Below are 26,881 nucleotides of genomic sequence, written 5' to 3'. Positions count from 1 at the left end.
TGGGAGTAGGGATTGCTCCATTTTTTTAATCTGTGCTTCAGGTGCCTGGCACACTGCTGGTACTTAATACTTGTTGATTATAATCTGCCTTACATTGGCGTGGGCTTGTAACTTTTCAGGGCATCGTCGGTGTAGTATAGAACAAAAAGTAATAAACTTGGACTGAGTCCCAGTTCTGACACATATCAGTTGCATAACTTCTGGCAAGCCACTGGTTATTAGCTATTTACCTACCAGGGATATCTTCCTACCAGACTCTACAGCTGGTACTCTCATATTAACAACCTAACTCAAAATTTGCATATAAGAGGCAATGACCGTGGATGTAATTGACTAAAACTGACTGGGCGGGATCATCATGGAAGATTCCCAGGATTTCAGGTTGGGAGAATAGAGGTCATAAAGAGCCTATGCAACACTGTGTGGGAGAATATGGGTGAGGTAGAGCCTGGACCCATGATTTTAATGGTAGGAGGAATGCTTGGGTGAAGAAACTTCCTCTATGAATGCAGGTGGGTGCCTTCACTACTTGTAGTCTTAAGAGAGCTGCCTGGAGCATTGAGGTTAAGTGACTTGACCAGGGTCAAACAGCCAGTATGTCAATGGTATGTCAATGGTGGGATTGGCTTTAGGAGCCAGCTCTGTCTCCACTGTAACACACTGCCTACATAGCAACTATAAAATAATGTCTCTGGTCTTAAGGATCTTACAATCTTCACAGTGAAGACCCTAAATATGTACCTCTAGTTGAGTTATTCCTACTATACCATGCTGCTTTCTCAATGCCTACCACAAACACCATCTTCTAGACTAGATGCCTCCTTTGAGGCTTATTGTTTAGATTCATCATCCAATCTGGATCCTGATTGGCTGTTTGCTACTAAGCTCTAGATCATTCCCTCTCCTTTTTCAATGTATTCAGTGCTCCCATCCCCAACTCTTACCCTACTAAGGGATTTAAACATTCACATTGATGTTGCCCCAAATACTTCAACTCCCACTCCATCTCAGCTACCCACGGGGATGGTTACAACCCTCATCTTTCTATCACCCACAGGCACACTCCTTTCAGAATAAAAATTACTATCATTATCTCCTCCTATGCCTTAGTCTTCCTGAACTTTTATGCTCAGCCATGACCTACAGTCTCTACCCCTTTTTATTCTTCCAGGGCATCAACCTTATTCTAGCTATATCCTTCTCTTCCTGATTTGGATTCCTTGGTAAATCAGTCCAATGTTACCTTTCCCTCTGTTCTCATTTCTAACACTTGCATCTTACCAAACCTTAACTCTGGATCACTCCCACCATCTACCTCTTCTGCTCCTACTTCTGCACTGGTGAACAGAGGAAAGGTCTGGATGCCATGCTTGATGGGCTAAGCATCAACTTCTCCATTTGGCATTTAAAGCTCTTCCCACTTTTCCAGTCTTCTCACACTTTATTCTTACCGGAGTACTCTTAAATAAAACCATACGGGCCTAGTTACTGTTCTTCACACAGAACACTCCTTTGTACTAGCATGCCTGGAACGCACTCACTCCTCACCTCTAACTTTTGCAATCTCTTGCTTCCTTTAAGAGTCTGATCAAATCCCACTTTCTACATGAATCAATTAATGATTCCTTTTTGCTACAAGTTGTCTGTACTTACATATACATATTGTCTCCTCCACTAAAACATAAGCTTCTTGAAGGCAGGGACCGTTTCTTTTTTGTCTTTACTGCCTTGGTGCTTAGCCCAGCACCTGGTACATAGGAAGTGCTCTAAACTGCTTCCTGATTGATCTTCTATGCTCCTCTAATTGAACATCATCTCTCCTATCTGATCTAATCTTTCTCATAAACTTTTTGTACTTCAGTGGATACAAAGTGTTGGACTTGGAGTTAGGAAGACCTGAGTTCAAATTCGGCCTCAGATACTTACTAGCTGTGTAACTCTAGGCAAGTCACTTAACCTCTGTCTGCCTCAGTTTTCTCACCTGGAAAGTAACACTTTGCAGAACTGTTGTGAAGATCAAATGAGATATTTACAAAGTCCTCTGCAGACCGTAAAGTGCTATGTAAGTCCTAGTTATTAGATTTCCTCACATATTGCCTTTTATTAATATACATTTATCTCTCCTATTAGATGATGATAATAAACCTTAAAAGGCAGGCAGTGGCAGAAATGAGCTTGATTTCTCCCTTATTCCCTAATAAATAATGGCATCAGCTGAAGTGTGTAGGACAGAGAAGGTAAAATTCCCCTAACTTACAGGCCACCCACAAGGCTTAAAGTAACAAATGCACTTTATTGATTGACAGATTAAAGAAAGCTACTGAGCAGAGATTAATAACTGCATCGCTCTCCAATTCAACAGCTGTGTAACCTGATGGGCCTAGAGGAGCCATGCCAACTGTTACTGTTGAACATTATTTACACGGTTTTGACTTTGATCACAGGATTAGGAAATCAAAGTATTATTTTAGTTTAGTTTCCAAATGCATGGCTGATGTCTGAATCCAGTTTCTTTTATATTCCGTATTTTCCTTTTAGTTCTTCTACTTTTGCAATATAAGCTTTCATGGAATCTTCTTTGGATTTCCCTGTAAAGCACCAACAGAGATTTTGTTAGGTACTGGAAAAAAAAAAGGTGAGACAACTTAACTGCAATTTGCTCCCATATCATTATGGCTGTTTGTACTGCAAGCAATGCAAACTGGCACGACTGATTAAGTGTCTTCAAACTTGGCGGAAGATAAGGTTCACTCACAGTCAATAAAATCTAACTTAAGTGAGTCACAGTGACTAGCTCCCACCCCATCTCCACCCCCAAAGTTCCCACAGCTGAGTCTGGCCTGCTAAGCAAGCAGCCTTTCAGGATTCACTCCCCTCAGAGTGGAGAGACCAAACTGTAGTATATTCCTTCAATGATGATGGCTCTTGTCCAAGCCTTCAGGCAAGAGCAGCCAGTTCTTAAGAGAAGGACAAGCAGATCTTTGTCTTCCTGCTCCAACAGTAAGAATACTATGTGGTCAAAGATAATACTTGTGAAGAAGGGGAGATACTCTGTTCAGAAGGTCTGGGGGAGGGGGGAGGAGCACACTGGTAGTGAAGGGAAACAGGACCCCTGAGTAACAGTTTGTTAAATAATAATAGGGAAAGCTGTTCTTTATTTTTCAGTTACTTGAAAATCCTAGGGGTTTGTTACAGTCCTTTCTTGAGCCCAAGGGCTTCTCATTTATATGAAGACAGAGACAGCATTCTGGAATGAGCCAACAGGAACACAAAGGCCAGCAGGCACCTCAGTGCCAGATTAGCAGTCCCTTTGCCAGGTTTCTAGTAGTCACATGATTAAACAGGGGCTGGGGCACTTTCTTGTTGATGCTACTGTGTGAGTCTCTAATACCCACCAGCAGCCTCATCACTGGTGGTAGTGGGGGTAGTTACAAGAGAATAGAGTGTATCCACATTGGGTCCAGTTGGAAGCTCACCTTCTTACCCTGAATGCCAACAAGTGGATAGCGTCAGCTCTGATATTATCAACATACTTCTAGTGGGCCAGCCACCTTCCCTCTACTATGCCAGGGGAAAGTTATCACAGGAAGTTAGTGACTGTTTATTCCTCGAACAATTCAGGATCAAGTCCCACAGTTTATTTTCTTTGCCAATGCTCTTATTAAGTGTTCATCTAAATTACCTAATGAAAATTCCCTTTCAGGACTGAACTATGCAAGATTTAATTAATTAGAACATAGATGATTACCTTTCAAAGAGTTCCAGGCATCCCACTTAGCCTTGCCTTTGAAGTCCAACATACCCGGACGATCTTAAACAAGGTTGGGGAAAAAAAAACAAGTTACATACCCGAGGAAGGACTATGATCCAAAAGGCACACATTACCTAATTACTAGGTGCTTACTGAATTGAGCTAAGGTTTTCAGCAACTTTCTTGATAAAAAGGAAACTGTTGCTTTAAGTCCACCTGAATCTTAAAGCTTCTGAAGTGGATTTCAACTACTCCTCCCTCGCAAACCTGACAAAATGGAGGAAAGACTGTTTACAAAATATTAATTCCAAGGTTTCTTTGAAGTAAATCCCAACTTCATACTAGTAGACTGTACCTACAAGGAAATTCAAAGATTTTAAATTTCCATATCTCGAGCTGACCAAATCAAAGGGATGCATCCTTTCTCAATGGACAGCGTACATGCCAGGAGAAGGGGGAACAACCAAATGCTGTGTCTCATGGCATAGCCTAAATTTTGGAAGGAGTCAAGGCTGGGCAATTACAAGCTGACATGGAACCATAACCCTCAAACACAGCTAATGAGAACAGACTTGTACAGAGGGGAATTGCTATTCTCACACCAAAAGGCAAGTAGTGTTGGTTATATCATCGAATCAGAGCAGTGTCCCAGCATTCCCTAACCACTTTTAAGGCATTTGGGTCTCCATGGAGGTGCTTATACAACAGAAAGGCATTTTTTGCCACTCTCAGGGCAACTCTGGAGGTCTGAGTCCACCTACTATTTAATGCACAAAAATTTCCCAGGCTACCCTGGCTCAAAATGAAATGCTTATTGTCCAGACCATGCAACATCACACTTGATTAGACACTGCTTTGCAAAATTCACATTTTTAAGAGAGGACCTCAGAAGCCATCCAATCCAGCCCCCTCCTTTTACAGATTAATGAGTTGGGAAAAAAGAAAAAAAATGTCAATGAGCCGAGCTGAGACTCAGAAAAGTTGAGCAAAGCTAAAGGGATTTGACTTCGAATACAGTGCCGCTTTCTACTTTGCCGTGCTATCTAAATCAAGAAGGGACATTCTAGCTTACTTCATTTGTACATTACCTTATTTGATCCTTAGGTGTGCAAATATCCATATTTGAAAGAATGAAGGAACTGAAGCTCCTTGCTTCAGAATGCAACTTTGTTGAAATAGCACCCACCGGTCAAGGAAGGGCTTGGAGGGACTTAGGAGCAAATTAAGATCACCCAAGGCAAAGGTCTAATTATCACAGCAACGGCTAGTTCATGCTATAAAGCCAAACTCTAAGGCTTCACTAGCCAAATATAACAGTCCAAAGAGCATTCTGGTATTTTGCCAACATTCCCAGGAATAGGATCTTTAATGCCTAGTTCTGCCTTCTAATCCTTCCTTGTCACGCATCATCTTCTGCAAAAGCATGAAAGGGCATCAGGGCATTGCTGAGGGTCAAGGAAAGGAGATGACAAAGGTAGTGAGAGATGTCAGAAATATTTTTTCTGTAGTAGTGCTCTCCCTTTTGTTTTCCCTACTCCGGAGACTCTAAGATGACTAAATTCTCTCAAGAGTCTACATGTAAGTTTCACAAGGTGGATAATTTGGGCTCTTTGCTTCTCTTGCTCCAGCTTAACCCTTAGGGGGCAGTAATATAGAAAGAATGATGTATTTCGGGTCAAATGTGGGTCCCAATCCTAGTTCTGCTATTTCCTCAGTTTCCTCATGACACTAGATAAACTTTCCAAATACCTTCCAGATCTAAATCTCTAATCCTGTCCCCAAAACAAAAAAAGAGAAGGGAGCTCCTGTTGGCTCTCAGTAGATTTTCTTATTAACTGTCAGATGTTCCCACTACTGACCTCCCTGGCTTTTTTTTTTCTAAAAGCCTTCCTCAACCCTCTTAATACCAGTCTCTCCTCAGTTAATTATCTCTCATTTATCCTTGCTTTGTATATATTTGTTTACATGTTATCTCCTCTGTTAGATTGTAAGTCAGGCAGGGGCCATCTTTTGTCTTTTTTGTACCCCGAGCTTAGCACAGTGCCTGGCACACTGTAGGCACTTAATAAATGTTCACTGTTTGATTGCTCTAAACGGGATTGTGTTCAATTTTGAAACTACAGGACAGGGCACTTTGGCTGACTTCTTTCAGTAACTAGCTGTGTGATCTTGGGTGAGTTTACTTCCCAAAGCCTCTGGGAAATGGGATGTGAGATGAGCAGATGAAGCTAGATTCCTAAGGGCAAACGAGGTTAGATCCAAGGTTCTTTTCTAGCTCCATCATTTTTATACTATTGCCACGGAGACACTGATGTACGCTTTTGGAGAACAGTACAGTCTCTAAGTATAATGCCACAGAAACTGACGGTTATTTTATGAAGTCTCTTCTTCCCCATTTAGTGTAAAACCAATCCACAATGTGAGTTCTTAAGAAGTACTACATTGAATATAAGGGTCAGCAATTACTTTGAAAGGAACAAGAGTATCTCCACAGTTTAAGTTGTCTTATTATTAATTCACAATTACCCTATTTGTCAACAACCAACTTTCCATTAATGCAAAACTGCCCAATTACATCCAGCAGTACCTGTATTTACATCTCCAACTGTGGCTTGTTTATAGTGGCTATAGATAAACAGCATCTCCTGGTCATCTGGTCTGGACTTCAGATTTTTGACTTCTTCTGCAGCTCGGTCAAATTCAGCCTAATTGGCAGGAAGAAAGGAAAAAGAAAATTAACTCTTACCTTCAGGCACTCAGAAAGGTTCAAGGCTAATGCCCTAGGCACCAGATGAATTTAGAGTCTGGAAGGCCTGAGTTCAAATACAATGTGACCCTGGACAATTTACTTAATCTTAGTCTGATTCAATTTCCCCATCTGTAAAATGGAAATAATTGCCCCTACTTTCCATGGTTGCTGTGAGGATAAGATATTTGTAAAGTGCTTTACAAACAAATCTCAGCCTAACAGCTTTCAGAAAAAAAAAAAGCCATGTAGTGGAAAGATCAGTGGATTTAGTCAGAGAAGCTGAATTGTAACCCCAATTTTGCTGTTGACCTCCATGTATGACTTGGACGAAATTTCCCCATCTGTAAAAGGAAGGGGCTGTATGAGGTGATCTTTTAAGGTCCCGTCTAGCTAGATCCTGAATTGGGGAACACTTTATACTCTGGGAACAATCACTCTTAAGTCGTTAATCCAACTTTTTTCAGTTTTGGCCCAGAGGGTGTCCTGTATGGTCAATATAATAGAGTGACAGCTGGATTTGTAAGAACGGGGGCGGGGCGCCTGAGGTTTCAAAGGGAAGAATCCAGGCATGGGAGGCAGCTCTGAGGAGTGTGCGATGAAGGCACAGATGTCATCTGCAGCACCCGGAGTGGGCTCTGCCACTCTGCCTCTGCCAGGGCCAGACAGGGCAAAGCACACAGACACATACACAGATGAACTTTGTCCTACTGCCCCAGGGAGCTCTGCAGGGCAGGGAGCAGAATGTGAGCTCTGAGCCTCAAATCCTGGGCGTCCCCTCTCCCAGGACAGGCTTGCTGGGCTGCCTGCCACTGCTTTTCAACATCGCCCTCCCCAAAGGCATCACTCTCTCTCCTTTAAGCAAAACCAAACCCTTTTTACCCCACTCGAGTCAGCACAACCAGCCTCTTGGCTCCCTGCCCTGGATATCTGAGACGCCAAGTCTCTCCCATCTCTGCTCCCCAAGATGCCTCTTGGTCTACAACTAGGGTATGGACCCTCCTTGCAACCTTCCTTCCTCCCAGCTTCCTGACTCTCCACACTAAGCCCTCCAGGATCCCGGGGACGATTGAAAGAAACTCTGGCTTTAGGAACCACGAGTCCCAGTTAGGACGCTTGAATTGCTGTGTGACTGGGCAAATCACTTCCCTTCTCTGGTCCTCAGTATCCTCATCGGCAAAATTAAGGGACTGGATACTTTTAAGATCTCGTTCAGCTCTTAAAGTTCCACGGTTCTCCTTCCTCCCTTCCACAGGGCTCCTTCACTGCCCAGGGGGAACGAACAATTCGGGCTGACCACTGAGGAGGAAAGAGGCGACAGCCCATGGAGAACTCTAACTTAAACCAGGAAGAGAAGGGAAGGATGGCTAGGGGGAAGGAGAAAGAAAGGGGGCGGCAGTTCTACGACCAATTCCAGCCCTTGTCGGGGATGGTGTGGACAGTCAGCACTTTACCCACTTGAAGTCAGCCCCTTTTACCCCGGTCCCGTCTTCCCTCCCACCGCCCCCTCTCCGTTAACCCAGCTTTCCAGTCTGGCTGGACGCCTAGTACCTGAGACATGCTGCCGACTTGAGTCAGGCGGGGAGGATCAAGCGAGAATTTCCACCTAAGCGCAGCACGATAAACCAAAGCACGCCGGGATAAACCAGCCCTTAACCTCCAGCCCGACTCCAGCCTTGGCTCAGCTCAGGAGACCTCAGTGCAGCCAATCAGAGCCCGGCCCAGCTTTCCGGGGGGCGTGGCCTGGCATGGCCCAGAAAGGACACTCCTCCCCCTCGGCGCCCCTTCCTTCTCTCGGGCTTCATGCTCCGGGGCTTTTGGCTGGCCGGGGGAAGCGGGAGCGTGCCTGCGGTTGGAGTAGTACCCAGTCAGGAAGGGAGGGGGAGGAGGAGGAGCAGCGAGAGGAGGAGGAGACGGAGAGCCGAATTGGACGCTGGGAAGCGGTGGCGGAAGTGGAAGTGGCGCGCGCCCCGCACAGTAAGGAGGGGGGAGGCTCTTATAAAGAGCAGTTGGTGGGGTTGGCGGGAGGGTGGTGGTGGAGTGCTGTGCTGGCGCAAGGTGTTCCAGAAAAGGAGACTTAAGTCTTAGGCCTCCTGCCATCCTGTTCCTCCGCTCTGGATGGGGGGGGTGGCGGAGAGGAGCCGGAAGCTCCTCTTTGTCCTTAGCTTGACCGCACTCGGGCCGGGGGCGGGGGCTGGTTGGAGGCTTGGGTTCCTTCCTAGGGCCCGAGAGGGGGACGGGCCAGGGCTGGGGTCTAAAGTATACGCCCGTTTAGGAAAGGTGGTAGGTGCTGGGGGTCTCGACCTAGAGACTTCCCCTCCCCCTTAAAGGAGATGTACTCGAGGTTCCTCTCACCGCTTTCCTTATCTTCTCCCCCCCCTTCCCCCTCTCCTCGTACCAGTGGGGGTACAAAATAGTCTGTCAGAGATACGCAATAAAGTATACCTCTGCCGTGTAGTGTCTCTCTTTCTCTCTCTCAATATATATGTATATATATTATGTATACTTTATTATGTATACTGTAAAGAATTTTACTGGCCTAGAAGCCAGTGCGCGTGACCGGGGGGGGCGGGGGTTGCGGGGGGGAAGAGGAAGAGGGGAGGAGGGGAGCTTACTTTCTTGGTCGGAGCTTGGTTCCCACGCTTTGTCGTTTGCTTCTTTTGCGGCCCAGCCGTGTCTCAGTAAATGGTTTATGCTTCTTGGCTCGGGTGGTGGTTAACCATGGCGCTGCAGTTCATCTCTCTGTTCACTGTATTAGTTTGATCCCTCCCTATCTCGCCCATAAATTAGTTGCTCAGACTTGTTCCTAGAAATAAACCGTTGTAAGAACGAGCTTTTGTAACAAGGGTGGCCCCTGATTCATAGAGTTGCTTTGGAAGTTTGCTGTTTGGAACTCAAAAACAGTGTTTGAAATTCATGGTTAGGTTTTCAGGCCTACCATGGATGGGGGCAAGGAGACGGAAAAATAATTCTATTTCTTAGTTCAGGGGCCTAGCCTTGGCAAAATTTTAAACAGGTGGATTTAGCACTCTCCCACTGACTTTCTGCATCCCTGTCCTGCCTCTTGGACTCCAGTTCTCAAATGCCTCTAAATGTCTGCGGAGGAACGATGATAAATCATATCATGTACCTTCATGGATTCAAAGTGCAGGAAGACACTTTTTTGGATATGGCCATGTGAATTTTTTTTTATTTGAAATAGGGATGTTATGGAGAATGGGTGTGGCGGTTGTTACAGTGATTCCAAAAGAAAAAAAAATTTAAAGGCCATTTAGACAAATTTTTAAAATGAAGAAGGAAGCACAAAACAAGCATAACTTTCAAAGAATAACGTTGAATTTATTACAGACTTTAAAGAAAGCCGTATGTATGGAATAAAGATTTATGGTTTCTTAAAATCCTCTTTATGTTCTACTTCATATATAGAAGTACAAATTTTCAAAGTTAAGAATAAAAAAAAACTTTAAATCACTCATAAAGTGTAATACTGGGCCAAAACAAAAAGAAATCAATGCTTTGAATAGATGCTTTTCCCCAGCTATACATAATGGCTGATTCTTAATCTTATTTCTTTGTGTGTCACAGACCCCTTTGCCAGTCTGATGAAGCCAATTTACCTCGTCTCAGAATAGCATTTTTAAAAGAATAAAGTATATAGGCTGTTAAAGGAAAGCAATTATGTTGAATATGCCTGATAAAATGGTTGGCTATAGTCCTGTACTGGATTGAAGTAGTTGTGATTACATCGCTTACGTATATTGTGCTAGATCTGTAGGCTGCTTGTGTACACAGTGTTGACTTGCCTAAAAATCGCAGTATTAAAAATTACTTGATAATTTCTGCCTCTGTTTAAATGAGTGACACGACTCAGCCATCTAGAGGAGTCAAGAACAAGGAAGTAACTAAAAAAAGTCCTCTAACCAGAATCCATCTTCCCAGCCTTTTCTTAGTTTTCTTTTCTTAGTTCTAAATAATATCTAACATTTATAGAGCACTTTATTTGTTGGTTTTTTTTGTTTGTTTTTTGCAGGGAGAGGACAGGGCAGTTGGGGTTAAGTGACTTGCCCAAGGTCACACAGCTAGTGTGTCAAGTGTCTGAGGCTGGATTTGAACTTAGGTCCTCCTGAGTCCAGGGCTGGTGCTCTACTCACTGCGCCACGTAGCTGCCCCTAAAGAGCACTTTAAAGTTTGCAAAGTATTTTATCTGTACATTTCATCTTCACAGCAACCCTGTGAGTTAAATGCTGTTATCCTCATTTTACAGAGATGGATAGATGGACAGATTTACTAGTACAGCCAATCCTCAACTTTTGAGGGCATAACCATTCCTAGAAAACCTTGTGAAAGTTAAAAAACACAGATGTTAATACATTGAACCAATGGGACATAGGAAGTTAGGTTCTCAAGACGGCCAAAAACTGTAATCTTTCTTTAGAGATTGCTGAAAATACTTTTCTGCATACAATTCTTTATAACAAAACATTAATTCTGATAGTATGTAGTTTTCTAATACAGTAGCCATGAAATAACCCGTAAGATACTGGGAAGAGGAGAGGCAGGGACAAACTATGTCCTGTGAGAGAAGGGTGGCGGGGGAACCACCATCTCATTTGTCCACAAACTTAGCTCCTTTTCTGTTTTTTTCAGTTCCATCATCATGCACTCGAGAGGTTACTGTAGCACTTTCTGGAGCAGATTCACGAACACTTTTATGAATATTTTCCTCCTTTTTTGCAGCTAGAAGCTTGTACGGATTGTGCCTTTTTTTTTCTCTATTGTGCATAGCTGCGGATGTGCATGGTTGCCAACACAGGAGTGAAAATGAGGTTACTGATAAAATTATAGGAATGCTTGAAGAAACAAAAGTTAAACTCATGAATGTTGAGGATTGACTTCTTACTATGTACTGAACACTGTGCTAAGTGCTGGGGATGCAAATACAAACAAGCAAGAACAGTTTCCTCTCATGGGGGAACATGACACATGAAGAATAGCTGGAAAGAGGAGAGAGGTGATACCTGCAATGTGTGGAGATAACTAGAAGGTGCCTAGAGGACTAGTTCTGAGGAAGGTATGTTGAAAGCTCATCGATTAGAGCCCAGTGTCTCCAGGAGAGAGTCTACAATTCTAGTGGGAGGGAGATAAGGATGATGGCCAGAGTACCTGCCCCATGATGTGGAGATGGCAGGGAAGTGATGAGGCAGCTGAAATTTAGAGGTTAAGTGACTTAACCAGGATTGGAATAAAGGGCTGGAAGGGACTTTAGAGATAAGTCCGATTATCTTATTTTAGAAGAGGAGGGATTGAGAACCAAAGAAATGAAGTGACTTGGTCAATTTCACATATGTTAATAAAATGCTGACTTAGACCAAAGACCTCTGAAGTTACACCTGACTTTCTGGTACACCACAGGTAAGCTACTGACAATGTAAAGTGGCAGCTGCTTAGGAAAGGTTTAAAAAAAAGCACAGCAATCTTGATGCCTTTTATATAGCAGTAAATAATCTTTTACACAGTAGTCAGCCATGAAGGGGGAATCACCTGTGGTCTGAGCTCTGCAATGTCCTGACCTGGATTTGGGTCTGTTTTAAAAGTAGGCTGTGCTGGATTCAGCATGGATCAACCAGCTATTGAGCTCTTTTGTTTCAGAGTAGCAGACCTGTATATTCTTCGATCTGGGATTCCTGCCTTGGTTATTCCTCTGCAAGGTGGGCTAAACGCTGGAAGTGAGAGACTTTTCTGTATTGGGGTCTGAGCCATACCACTCTACTGCTGCTGTTGCTGCTACTGCTGCTTGCTTTTGAATTTCTTCCTTTCTCAGTCAGTGCACTGCCCAGGGCTTCCTTACCTGGGAATACCACTCTGTCTTGGATCTTTGACCAGGAACTGAGTATTGGGCAACAAAGCTGCAGGTTGGCACCTGTCCCCATTGCAGTACCTGGGTATGGGTCTGCACAGCCCTTAGTGTGCTCTTGGCCCTACCCTAACTTCATTCCCAGTGTCTGCAAGACCTCCCTATCTCCCTTTGCTAAGGTGAGCTGTGACTTTTTCTGGATTTCCCCATCAAGATTTGGTTTGGCACATTATATTTATTTGGAGAAGTGTGTGGAACAGAGCTCACTCTGGGATTTTTTTTTCATCATCAGGTGAAACTTCTCCCTCCGAAGTTACCCAAAATGTCTTAATTGCTATATCCATTGCCCTTTTCTTTGGGGCACTGCTTATTGTTCATTCTTCTACTTGTTGACTACTTCATTGTCAAGTGCGGTTTGCTCATCTCAGCTGTGTCCAAAAGCTTTTTCCTGGCTCTGCTTCTCTTTTCTCTTTACCTTCTCTCACCTGGTGACCTCATTACTCCCAAAGACTTAATTACCGTTTCTGTGCACATGATGCCAAAATCTGTATATCTAGCTATGGTTTCCTGAGCTGCAGTCCTGCATCACATATTTCCTACTATGTTCCCTAGGCATGTCAAACTCAAAATATCAGAAACAGAAATCATCTTAACAGCCAAAACATACCTGTCTTCCAGCCTTGTCTACTTCGTTTTCGGACACCATCATCTTTCTGTTCATATAAATTCACAACCTTGGTGATATCCTTGACTCTTCATTCACTCTGTGTATCTAATCAGTTGTCAAATTTTGTCGTTTCTAACTCTAAAACACTTATTGCATGTCTCCTCACTAGTCATGCATCCATAACATCCATAACCCTAGTTCTGTCTCTCATCATCTTGGCTGTAACGTTCTAATTGATCTCCCTATATTAAGTCTCTCCCCACTCCACTCTATCATCCAAACAGCTGCTAATGTGATTTTCTTGAAAGGCAGATCTGACCTTCTCATTCCCCTACTCAATAAACTCCAGCAGCTCCCACAACATACTTCAATACTCATGGTAAGTGTTTGTAAAAAGACTACCATGAAAATGTAGCTTTTGCGCCAGTATCAGTTGCAGAAAATGAAATAGAGAAATTCTATGAAGAACTCTGTAAGAACTTCCATTTTAAATCAACATACACTTTAATACTTTGTGACTTCAGTGCAAAGGTGGAAACGAGTGAGGATAAGAAACATTGGAGAGCAGGAATCAAGAATCAGAAATGAGAGAGCCAAAGACTTGTAGACTACTCAGAAGCTTCACATATCTATATCATTCATATTTTGAGAAAAGAATTGGTAGGTACTGGACATGTTTAGCCTTGAATAACATCACAAAAATGAAATTGATTATATTTGACAGGCAGAGGAATATATATAGATGTCGGAATCACCCCCAAATCATCTGAATGCGTACAGAGAAACCTCTGACTTAGAGAAATTAACAGAATTAGTTTAAAGCTAGAAGAAGGAATAATAATGAAGAAGACATCTGACAGGCAGTTGAAATAACTCAATCCAGACCTAAACAAATTTACTGATCCTGAAAAATGGGTAATGGATAGTAGAAGTGATGTCAACATTGTTTCTGATAATTTCATATAAAAATTTAGCCGATATAAATCAGTTGCTACAATGAGATTAAAATGTGCCTTATTTATCAAATACTTGACTTGTCAAGCAAAGAAATGGTAACTAGCGACAGAGTACATTTAGGAACACTGCCTGTCATGTAGTAGGTACTTAGTAAATTTTTTTTTGTGAAGGTATATCCACATATTTTGTGGACGTGTTTTAAAAAAAAATCCAAACAAAATAGCAGAGGAAGGCTTCCAGTGTACATGATGAATGTTCCCTGTCAAGGATTTATGGAAAGACATGGACAAGAATTACACAGGAATGGAAGATAAGGAGGGGTTACATCTGCTCTGGTGCAGAGAAGACTTATACCAAAGACTATGGTCCAGTGAAATTTTTGTCACAAAACAAATGGTCTGTTTAAGACACAGACATTTGAAAGATATTTATTACAAATCCGGCCTCAGACACTTGACACACTACTGTGTGACCTTGGGCAAGTCACGTTACCCCAATTGGCCTTCCCCCTCAACTCGAAAAAAAGAAAAAAAAAGATATTAAGCACCCAATAAGTACCAGTCACTGTGCTAAGGGTTGATGATACAAGTATTAGGAACTGGGGACACAAAGGCAAAAATAAACCCTTCAAGGAGCTCACTGTCTAATGGAGGAGATAACATACAGGCAATAATGTATAAACAAGATAGATAGAGGAAAAATTTGAGGTAATCTCAGAGGGAAGGCACTAGCATTTACTGAGTTAAATTTTGAGAGTTAAAAAATGTGCTTGGGCAAAATTCATCTTAGAATAATTTTAATTTTAACACAAGCCTGTCACATTTGGATCTAGAATAATGATGCCAGAATTTCTTCAAAGTACCTGTGTGCAATTGACAGACAACATTTTTGCCAACAGAGTACATTGAGATCCAGAGAGATGAAATTTAGTAACTTGCCCAGGGTTATTGAGCTAGAAGACCCAGAGCTTAAACTATCACCCCTTCCTTCAAATGGTGACTCAGTCCTTCCAGTTATGTGAAAACATGGTGAAATTTTGGAATTCAGTGTCAGTTCCTTAAAAATAAAAACTTCCCGGTAATTTTAGTTCAGATCATTTTATCTTGGGAAAGGTTATATAATCAGAAATTGTCTATTCAGAACTCTTGAATTAAAAACATTTGATTAAGTGTATCTATGGCCCCTTAGTATCTGGCTGTAACCCTTGTCTGTTCCTGTAAGTTCCATACCACTTTCAGCACACTTTCTGTTTGTAGCAAGCTTTTTTTTTTTTACATACAATAGCAAATTCAGAATAAAATGCTAATTCTTCTTTTTCAGTTAGTGTGGCACCGAATTCTTCCTCTCCTTTTTTCCCTAAGGGTGGCTTGGGGGATGATGAAAATGTTCATAAATAGATCCAGTATAGAGATACGCTTGACGTTTTCAGTCTCATTTAAGTTCACACATAGTAGTATGCTAATTAGTCATAGCAGGAGAATATTTAACAAGGATATGCATTGATGACACTGGAGTGATTTAGCTGGGTGATGCTTGCTTGCCTGAGCTGCATGATCTGTCAACCAAACATCAGAGCTACTTAATAAATGCTTATTGATTGCTGATTGATGTAGACTTGCATAGAAAATCCTAGAAATAATGGAAAACTATGAGCAGCATCACCACAAAAAGAATAAACAGTGGAGAATAAAACTTGTTTAAAGAGATCTCAGCAGGCAAAATAACCTGAATGGCAATTAAAGGAAACAGAGGATAACAGAGAAGAAAAATGGAAAAGATCTGCAAAGATTTATGTAACAAACTTCATCATGAAGGACAGCAGAGCCACTACACTTGGACTAATCTCTGATTTTGGGAATGTCACCTAATGTCTGTAGCCTCAGTTTCTTCACCTACAAGCACTGTAAGTACAAGAGAGACTAGATGGCTTCTGAGAACCTTTCCAATTTTAGATCTGCAGTCCTATAATTCTAGCATCACAATTCTGGATATGCATATAGAAGAGCTAAAAAATATCACTAAGAAAACAAAGAGGAGAAAAAACTGGTGCATTAGATCTAGTGTACATAAAGGAGATCCATGCTAGATCTTACAGTTATAAGAGCACTGAAAGATTGACTCACAAGGTATCTGAAGGAGAGAAACATTCCAAAAGTATTTGGAAGAAAAAAAATTTTGGAACCTCGTTAATAGCTAATAGAGATTTACTGTTTTACAGTTAATCTCATTTAAACCTCACAACAACCCAGGGAGGTGGGTGCTGTTGTTATTTCTGCTTTACAGATGAGGAAAACAGAGGCAAACAGAGGTTAAGTGACTTGCCCAGGGTCACAAAGCTAGTAGTGACTGAGCTTGGATTTGAAGTTGGGTCTTCTGACTCCATACCTGTCACTCTATTCATTGCGCCATCTAGCTGCCTATTAAACAGAGAAAGACAGTAGCTGGAAGAACACTGACAATTAACTCATCTGCCTACTTTCCAGTCTACATAAAATTTTTATCACAGCCTTGTCATATTTAGGGCAGAAACATGTAGGCTTTTGCAAACAATATTTTAGATTGGTCCACACCTTTACATTGAGCAAAAGAACTCCCTGTTCATCATTATGTCTCTCTGGGACTGATGGTACAAATGGATAACAATTTAGGCCAGAATTAAGCAGGTAGAGAACAGGCTGGATTGCTTTCAGGAAGTTGCAGAGCTCTCTTTAATGACCCCAGATTTCTCTCAGAAACAAAGGTCCTTTCTGCTGTCAATTTTCTAATTTTAGTGTTGCATGACTGTAAAATAGAACAACACTCAAGAGAAAGTGAGGAAGCAATACCATGTGAGTGAGGGTATTTTAGTGTTCCCCTTAGGTGAAACTTCTTTACATCATAAGCTCAGCTATTTAATTGGGGGGTAATTTTTCCTCCAGCATAGATGGCTGTTTCTCCATGTTTGAGCAGACAGTTTCATGAATCACTCTAGCCAAAAACATATCATTTGATGACCAACCTTCTGAACTTACCTAGGTTGGTCATGAATTCAAAGACAATATAGTTTAATAGGACTTGCCATAATTCGTACTCCACAATGGTATGGCCTTTAAAAACCTGGGATCACTTGCATGTCACCATGAAGCAGAAGAGTAGGATTTGAGTAGAGGAAAGTTTTAATAAAATCCTTAATACTAATTGATGATGAAGCTGCATGTTATAACTGTGGATGTGTATATCTACTTGCATATTAAACATACAAAAACACAAAACCCCCATGCTATTTAGCATGCTGGAGTAGTTTAATAATGAAATTAATACTAATAGCTTTTGATTGTAATCTTAAATATAAATTTACTGTAATTGGCATACTAAAAACTAGTTTAAATGAAATTGTATATTTAATTGTTAACTAGTGAAGATATTTACTTTAAAGAGATTAAGCAATTTCCTAAATGACATGATGCAGTATATAGATCATACCTAGCAGTACAAATTAAAATTATTTACTCTGGGACTCAGAAATGTGAAGTCATTTGTATACTTTCAGTGATTAAAAAATTAATGAGGCTGCTAATTTTCTATTCAATTTATTGTTTATACAAATATAATTTTTTTTCCTTTTTCAAAAAAGACCACCTTTTCTGAGCTGTTTGATTTTTTTTTTTACCCTCTAAGGTGGGAGGAATGGACTTTTTTGATAAGTGCTTCTTAGAAGGGAGGGAGATAAGCATTGTTTGAACTTCACTCTCATCAAATTTGGCCCAAGGAAGGAATAACATAGGTATAGAACTTGGCCTATAGGAAGTTGGAGGGGAAAGTGGAAAAAAGAGGGAGGGAGGAAGTAGTAGTAAGGGAAAAGTGAAAGAAATGGAGTGGGACTGACAGAAGGGAGGGCAGATTGAGGGATGCAGTGGTCAAAAGCAAAACTCTAGTGAGGAGGAAAAGGGAGAAAGGAGAAGTGTAAATGGGGGTGGGATAGGATGGAGAGAAAGACATAGATAGTCATCATAACTGAATATGAATGGGTTGAACTCTCATAAAATGGGTAGCAGAATGGATTAAAAATCATAATCTTACAATATGTTGTTTAAAAGAAACATGTTTGAAACGGATACACACAGGGTAAAAAGGTAAAAGACTGGAGTAGAATATATTATGCTTCAGCTGAAGTAAAAAAAACAGGGGTAGCAATCCTGATCTCAGGCAAAGCAAAAATAGATCTAATGAAAAGAGATAAGGAAGAAAACTATATCCTGCTAAAAGGCACCATAGACAATGAACCAATATCATTACTAAATATATATGCACCAAGTGGTATAGCATCTAAATTCTTAGAAAAGAAGTTAAGGGAGTTACAGGAAGAAATTGACAGTAAAGCTATACTATGGGGGGGACCTCAACCTTCCCCTCTCTGAACCAGATAAATCTAACCACAAAATAAACAAGAAGAAAGTTAAGGAGGTGAATAGACTTTTAGAAAAGTTAGATATGGTAGACCTCTGGAGAAAATTGAATGGAGATAGAAAGGAATATACCTTTTTCTTGGTGGTACATGGAACCTAAACAAAAATTGACCATGTACTATGGCATAAAAACCTCACAATCCATTGTAGAAAGGCAGAAATATTAAGTGCATCCTTTTCAGATCATGATGCAATAAAGATTATATGTAATAAAGGGCCATGAAAAGATAGATAAGTGCTTCTTAAATCCAGAAAGATGTTAGTGATATTTATAAGGGATTGGTAGTACACACACATGTTCATGCATGTATATGGGATTTTTTGGGAAGAAGCTAGAATCAACAGAATGTAAACAAAAATTTAAACAATGTGAAAATTGGATTTACAAAAAAGATTATCAGAGTATTTATTACTTTATATCAGTGATCTCATCACTGTGGGTTCTGCTCCCTCTGCTGGGATAGATCTCAGTCCTCCTTACCATTCCTTATCATGTTAGGTTGTTGGGGTGGAGGTTTTCCACTGGTTATTTTTGTATTTAATGGGTACCAGTGTAATATTCAATTTGTCCTGTTATCTTTTCCTCTCACTGCATGTAGGCCCACCATTCCTTTTGTATGTCTCTTATTCTACTTTTTGCAGTCAGATTGTGGTTGATAGTGCTATGTTACCTAAACCATGTGCCTTTCTGTTGCTTTTTGAGCCGTTTTAGTCTTGATTCTTCTGAGATTATAGTATTGCACTATTTGTAGGCATGTAGCATCACCAGGAAAATGAATGTTAAATGATGAGTATTTGCTCCAGTGAACAGTTTGGGGTAGTTGAAAGTGCTTGCTATCAAATGTGAACTAGCCAAATTTCCTTTTTAGTTCTGAGCCCAGCTTATTGTCTGTAATTTGTGTCTGTTTAAGATTCATACATGTACACACAATTTAATATGCAATGGATTATCTCTCCATATATATGTCATAATTTAGATAATTTCATTCACTTTGCTTTTCACGTATAAATTGTTAGGCAGACCTTTTCTGAATGACAGTGGGTTTCTTTGCAGCGTTTTGGCATTAGTTATATTTGGAACATTTGGAGAACCTAGTTACTAATATTTTTTGTTTCTGATGGACTACTTACAGTACATTCTTCTTAATATAAACAAAAACTTTAAATGTGGCACAGCTGATTTTCTTGATATTAACATGCTGCAGATCATTGAATAAAGTTACTTCAATTACATCTCTCATATGATTTTACGTGATTGATATCTTTTGTCTTTTTATGTCACCAAAATTCTTCCCTTACGCATGTATCTGACAAGTAAAATTCTCTATGCTCCCCTACTTTGCTTATGATATCACATGTTACATCTAAATCATGTGCAAGATTCACTTTCAGAAGAAAATGGCCCACACTCCCTTTCAGAGGTTCACAGAATCTTGTCATTTTGGAAAGGCTATATTCCTTGAAGCATCTGGTTCTACTGAAGGAATCTGTTGTATGCATTCTCAGTTTTGTCACAGTAGTCAGTCCAAAGCCTGACGGCTTACCAGTGGAGAGCAGGGCCCTGCTGTGGATGTCCAGAAGCAGGCTCACTAAGTCTCAATGGTTTGGCAGCAGGCAGAGCATGCTGCACTTAATTTGTGGTCATGCCTATTGGCCAATCACCTGTACAATAGGATTTAGAATTGTATAGAATCTTAGAGATCACTTAGTTAATGGTCTTTTTTTTTTATAGATGAGGAACCTGATAGGTATAGTGACCTTCTGAATGCCATACAGGTAGCATGGAAGAGCAGGGATTCAAAACCAGGCCTTCCTATCCCGAGTCCAATTTGCTTCCCTAGCCACAGAAATTATTTTTTTTCCTTGGAAAAATAGCAATAAATTGTGGCATCAGGATTTCCTATGCCTTTAAGCAAATTCTGGTAGTGATAGAAAAGCTTCCACCAGAGCCCCTAGTATCTAATGGATTATCAATAGAGTATCAAATAGATCTCTTCAACTGGCCCAGATAATCAACAACTTGTTTTCCTTTTATATATTTTCCTCCTGTTCAATACTGTATTTAACAGTGTAGTTCTGAATTTTTGTTCTCTTCATTTAGTAACCTCCAGTGAATATTACATTTTTTTTTTGCTTTTTTTTTTTTGGCAGGGCAATTGGGGTTACATTTTAAAATGAAACAATCTAGGTTTTAAAATAAGTCAAATCTGCACAAATATTGTCTAATTTGGCAATCCATTATGTCAGCATTCCTATCTTTCCTAATGTGTCTTTTTTTTCCTCCCCAAAGCACGGCTTGCTTCCATACCCTCCCTAAGGCACAATAGATCTTTCTGTAAGCAACTGCTGTTGTGAAACACTTACAAAGGTTAGGTTTTTTCTTTCCTCATTGTGAAAATATTTGGCTCAGGGAAATGTAAGTACTTGATTTGGTCAAGATTAGGCAGACATTAAAATATATTTGGAGTTTTGAATTGAAAATTAAATAATAAATAGAAATTTTGAGCTACTTGTAGTAGGTGAAAATATAGGCTTTTGAATAGCTTCAGGCATCTTTAAGTTAGTTAAATTCAAATAGGCATTTGTCATAAGCATTATGTGCAAGGTACTATGCTACACTTTAAGGATTTTAAGATGGAAAAGAAAAATGCATAAATAGCATTAGCAGAATAGCAGAATACAACATAAAGGATAGAATATACAAATAAATAGAAGGTTAATTGAAGTATGAGAGAACACTAAGTATGAATAGGATGGGAGTAAGGTTAGAAAAGACTTCACAAGGGATGGAGATTTGAGTGGGTAGAGTGAGGATGTCAAGGCTAAAAAGGGTGGCTGATTTTTTTCTAGGAGTTTGGTAACGAAGAGGAATCCAGATGGGAAGAAATCTTGATGGGTTTGGTAGGATCAAGTGAAGGTTTTTCTAAGGATGAGGGAGACTTGACGCAGTAGGCAGTGTCAAAGGAGCTAATGCACAGGGAAATATTGAAGATAAGAGAACAATCCATAGGACAATATCCTAGAAGAAGAAGGGGACAGAGTTTGGACCAAAAAACATAAGCAGTGGGCTCAATTGAGGTCATACCAGGTAGTAATTAGCAAAGCTGAAATTTGAACCCAGGTCCTCTTACTTCAAAGCTAATATTCTTTTTGTTGCATCACACTGTCCTTTATTAAAAAAAATAGGGTACATCATGCAAATTATGTTTGAGATTGCTTCTACTGGTACTAAATGGATCCAGTTGCTCCATTTAAAATATTTATCCCTATATCAATTTTTTTGAGGGGGAGTGGTTATGAAATTTGTTCCATAGGAGCAAATTAAAGTAAAAAAAAATAGGTTTTACATATGGTAATACTTAAAACCTAGTATCTTGCATAAATATTAAGTCACATTTAATGAAATCCCTTGGTGTATGAAAATTTAAGTTACTGTTAACTATTTTTGGCAGTGAAAGGAAGCATTAGCATAAATAATTTAAAATAAACCATTTAGAAATTCATGTCTGTGGTTACATGTCATTCTTGGTCCTCATTCTCCCTTTCACTCTCATTTCTTCTCTTTTGCACTTAGATTGTTCTGGTCAAAATTTTCTGAGGTAGCAGAACCAGGAGTATCCTGGGTTTGGATTAGAGAGCCTTTGACATTGTTTGGAAGGTTTGGGAATTTGGCCTGATATCACACTCCAGAGAAAGAGGTGGTCTTGGAACTCAATGAAATCATTGTCAAGATATAAACTAGTTTTGTCTGGATAAATCATGATTTATTTATTTTTACATGTTTTTTCTGCATTTAGCTTGCCCTGGAAATTTTCTCACATGTCTTCTGAGAAGGCAACGATTACAGTTCGTCTCATTCGTTCCTTTGAGCATCGCAATTTCAAGCCCCTCGTTTATCATGGAGTTAATTTGGACCAAACTGTAAAAGAATTTATCGTATTCCTTAAAAAAGGTATGATTTTATTAGCACTTTAACAATTAGTTCAGTTATTGCTTTAGTAATATTCATGTTTCTTAGTATAGATTCCTATCCAAGCTAATTTGTGGGCTTTTGCAATATTACTATTATTGGTTTGTTCAGAGAAGATCGAGCTTCATGTTCTTTAGATTTGATATGTGGTATAGCTACAATACATGTAAAAAATATTCTAGTCGTTGGCATTAACAGAAGGATGCACATATTAGGGATGGTTGTATTTGCACAGCATGGTGACATTTCGTGTGGTTTCTGCCTCTTTTTCCCCCAAATTGATGACTTATATGCATTGTCCTTTAGAGGACCCAAGTATTCCATTTTGCTCGTCATCTTCGATCTTCCTACCTCAGCACTACTTCCCTTAGTTTGTCATTTTTGAGTTAAAGATAATTGAGGGAAGAAAGTATCATTCCTTTTGTTGTGATTAGGACTTAAAAGGGTAGGATTTTCTAATACATATGATTGATATGATGGTTCAATCACTTAAATTTATTTGGGTACCTTTAGTTCTCCAGGGCATGCCCTTCATCTCTCTAGTTTCATCTTCAGCTCCTTCATCTGTACATTTGGGTAGATGGACAAGATGATCTCAAAACTCCTTTAATTTCTGATTCTTTGACCAGGGAATAGAATAGTTTTGACAAAAAACTAAAAGCTATTGTGACTGCTTGTTGTCAAGCCTTTTAATATAATTGCTAAAGAGGTACAGCTGTCTTGTTCAATGAAATTTTTAAATTTTGTGGATTTAAATTTATATTTTCCGAGAGTATTCTTTTTTACTTTGGCTACCTGAGGATTAGCAGTGATGGAGTGTAGTGTCTACTAGAGACAGCACTGTTTTTTAAATTGTCAGACTCAAATGTCAGAGTTTCAGAATAGGTTTCCTGAACCATCATATCCCCTTCTCAATGTATGTCAGGTCCCCAGGGGCCACTGGCTTTGGAGTTGGGGGAAGATGTGTTGGAGGTGTTTTTGTTCTTCCTTATTGCCCAGCGCTGTACAACACATTTCCTCTAAGAAACAGTGTTACCAATGGTGATGATGTTCCCAGGCCAGCCTGAAAAGACGTATTTAACTCATAATGTAGCAGAATTCTATTCATATTTTTTTCTATGATAAACTCCATCTGAAGTTCCAAATAATTGCCATAAGATGGACTTTTGGATACTACCTTTTGGTAATTTGGGAACTATTCTTGAAGGATTTAGAACTGGAAGGGATTTAGGCATTTTTATCACTTTGTAGTCATCTTCCACTCTTCATTTTCTCTTTACAACTCCCTAAATTGTTATTCCTAAAGCCTAGCTCGGGACCTCATCACAGTTCAAGACGTTTCAATGACTCTATACTTCTCCTTGAATCAAATACCTGCTATGCCTCTGTTTGATATTTAAATCTTTCACAGTCTACCACCAAACCTAAAACTCCTTTGAACTTCCCTAATATAGTCCAGGGCACCATCATTCTTCTGGTGATGTCATCACTGACTTCTTCCTCTCACTCCTCATATAACTAGTCACTCAGCTTGCCCAGCCCTATTGTTCTGTCTCCACATCCCTCATGTATATCACCTCTTCACTCATGCAGCCACCACCTGTGTTCAGGCCCCCTCATAGCTTAGTCATTCTGTTGTTGCGATGGACCCTTGACTTAGATCTATGCGTCACTTACGTTTGTCCTCCACTTGGCTTTTGAAGTGTTTTTCTTAAAACACAAGGTGAGGCCTCTAAGTGTTGAAGCGGGGGGAAGGCTGGGCCTGGAGACAGGAAGGTCTGAGATCAAATGTAGCCTCAGATACCTGCTCGCGTGTGACCGGGGGCGAGTCACTTAACCTCTGTGCCTCAGTTTCCTTAACTGTGAAATGGGGATAATAATGGCACCTCCCTCCCAGAGTATGTTTATAAAGCATTTATTTAGAACAGTGCTTGGCACATAGCAAACACTACATAAACGCCAGCTATTATCACTGTTACCGTGTCCATTCCCTCTTCAATAAACTCCAGTTTCTCCCTATCCCCACCACCATCAATTCTTTGCTTGATATTAAAGCCTTTCATGATTTGACCAGCCCTTCTTAGCTTTCTTTTCTCCTGCACATGACTCTCCTGCATGTTCTTTATAGTCCAGCCCCGCTGGCCTACTTGCTGTTCTTCACCCACAATGTTCATCCCTCATCTCTGTGCCTTTGCAGTGACTGTCCTCAGTGACTGGAATGTTTCCCTCGCATCTTCTCTGCCTTTTGAAATACAAGGTTTCCTTCAAGATTGAGCTCCAGTGACACCTATTGTGAGAGGCTTTTCCTGGTGCCACCAGATACTAGTTCTGTCCTCCCCAAGGTTACCTTCTATTTAATTTGTGTATATCATGTATATGTAATTGGAAATTTATAACGCGCGTGCACACACACACACACAGGAATATACATGTGGCTTCCTCCATTAGTGTATAAGCATCTTGAAAGTAGGGACTGTTTTGCTAAGTCTTCCTTTCTCTGGCACTTAGCACAGTGCCTGGCACATAGTAGGCATAAAGACTATAAATAGGTCTTTATCGATTGATTTTATTGATTGATAATGCTGGATATGTTATGAGGATAGTTCCACAATTTTAAATAGTCTGGTTTGCATTCAGAAGGAAAATTAGTTGCCTTGTGAAGAAAGGCAGGAGGTAGTATCTTTTTTTAAAAACTAAAATTGTCTTTGAACTTAATTTGTTAATTTTTTTCATTTAAAAAAGCTTCATCCTGTTTCTATACCAGTTGTTGTTTTTCTTTTACATTCATTTTGTGAATTCTCTTATCCTAATTATCCTAACCCAGTCCTGCCTACATATTTGTCTAAAGTATTAGACTAGATGCAGGTGTGGGGAACCTGTGAGGCCACATATGGCCCTCTAGGCCGTTGGGTGTGGCCTTTTGACTGAATCCAAGTTTAAAAGAACAAATCCTTTTATTAAGGGGATTTGTTCTGTGAAGCTTGGATTCAGTCAAAGGGCTGCACTTGAGGACCTAGAGGGCTACTTGTGGCCTTGAGGCTGCAGGTTCCCACCGCTGGACTAGAGTGTGATGGAACTAATACCTGAAATGGGATGGGAAAGCTTTTATGTTCTGCATTGAAAGAAGAGAGCAACCCTTTTTGAAAGCAACAGAGAATAGCAATGGCAAAGGAAACAGGCAGGCCAATATTAAAGGTCAAAGTAAGAGATGAAAGGGAGTGCCTGGGGAGCCAGTCCTGGGAGAAGTATCTTGAGCTCCTACTCCTATGTCTTCTTGCATCATGAAGTTCCCATCTCTCTCTTAATAACCGCCCTTCCTTCCTTACTCTCCTTCTCCTCCCAGCCTTTTAATCTGAGTCTCTGTCCTTGAAATTATTTTGTTCTGACCTCTTGTTTTCCTATACGTCTTCCATGGGGCATCTACCCAACAATGTGCTGGGGCCTTCTTCTGGATCTCATGATATTGCTTGGAATATAGAAGCTGTTATTCATGACCAATCATAGATTTCTTTGATAACATTTATAGGCTGTTTTCTTGTATACAGGGTATTTCTTAAGTCTGGACACATAGGCAAAAATGCATATTTTCAAGAAATGAAATGAATGAAATTTTCAACAACATTGTATTTAATTGGAATATTAACAAATAACATCTTCAATTCATTTGTGATGCAAAGGTTGATGCTCTTTGCAAGATTCACGTGAACTGGATGCAATAACTCCACTTTGCCGTCAATTGCCTATGTGTCCAGACTTTAGGGACAGCCTGTAATTCCCTATTGTTAATATCCTGCAGCCTATTTCTGCACATCATATAGGTTTCTGTCCCACTGGATGATCTGAAACTTCTTCTGAAACTGTTATGTCATGCATCAAAATCATAAAACATCACTAGAAGAATATTGGTATTTAAAAATGGGTTTTGTTTCTAGGAGAAGCTTGGAGCACAATTTCAATTGCATGGTTTTTAGACTTTCTACAAATTTTAGCCTAACCTTTGGTATTCTAAGTATGAAATCCTTATTGAGTGACCAGTGAGTGGACATTATTACTAGAAGTGCTAGGGATGTGAGGAGAAACTTGAAAGAGTGACTACCTTCAAGTAGCTTGCATTATGCTTGGGAAAACTCAGGAGAGGAATGCTAGGAATAACTGAAAATATAGTTTAACTTTAATAACGTAAAAAGTAAAGGACAGCAACATCAAAACAATAGAACGTGCATGCTGTGAAACTGTAATAACCACACTTGGTCCCCCCAAAAGAGAGATGAGAAGGTACCGCCCCCCCTCCTTCTTTTCAGAGGAAGGGCACTGTGAGTATGAACCCATCAATAGCTGAGACAGGGACTCATCCAGCAGCGATGCCATGTATGAACATGACCTTAGTGTGTTCAGTGGTGGGTAGAAACTGCATTAAGTCTGAATCCACTATCCCAAGGGACCAAAGTGATACTGGGGGAGTGCCCCCAAAGTGTGTATGGGGAAAAGTCT

At 40.3% G+C, this 26,881-nt stretch overlaps 2 protein-coding genes across 3 annotated transcripts in view; one reads left to right on the top strand and one right to left on the bottom strand.

Moving 5' to 3' along the window:
- Positions 1-2,273: 2,273 nt before the first annotated feature.
- On the bottom strand, positions 2,274-8,185 carry DBI (diazepam binding inhibitor, acyl-CoA binding protein). The gene is made up of 4 exons (XM_036746313.1): positions 8,049-8,185; positions 6,339-6,456; positions 3,749-3,811; positions 2,274-2,588 (listed from the first exon to the last, which is right to left on the bottom strand). The coding sequence occupies exons 1-4, from the start codon at positions 8,055-8,057 to the stop codon at positions 2,515-2,517; spliced, it is 264 nt and encodes an 87-aa protein (XP_036602208.1). The 5' UTR covers positions 8,058-8,185; the 3' UTR covers positions 2,274-2,514.
- A 57-nt stretch (positions 8,186-8,242) lies between these two features.
- The window catches only part of C2H2orf76 (chromosome 2 C2orf76 homolog), a 64,194-nt gene continuing 45,555 nt past the window's right edge, over positions 8,243-26,881 (top strand). Inside the window, exons 1-2 of one of the 2 annotated variants that reach the window (XM_036746312.1) lie at positions 8,243-8,474; positions 22,218-22,372. In XM_036746312.1, the coding sequence (XP_036602207.1) occupies positions 22,240-22,372 (133 nt within the window). In that variant the 5' untranslated portion in view covers positions 8,243-8,474; positions 22,218-22,239. The remainder of the gene's footprint in view (positions 8,475-22,217; positions 22,373-26,881) is intronic. The other variant, XM_036746311.1, reaches the window with a different exon arrangement.

This window comes from Trichosurus vulpecula, chromosome 2, assembly GCF_011100635.1.
Source record: "Trichosurus vulpecula isolate mTriVul1 chromosome 2, mTriVul1.pri, whole genome shotgun sequence".
In the NCBI taxonomy this organism is placed as follows: domain Eukaryota; kingdom Metazoa; phylum Chordata; class Mammalia; order Diprotodontia; family Phalangeridae; genus Trichosurus; species Trichosurus vulpecula.
This window is presented reverse-complemented; position numbering and strand designations above follow the sequence as displayed.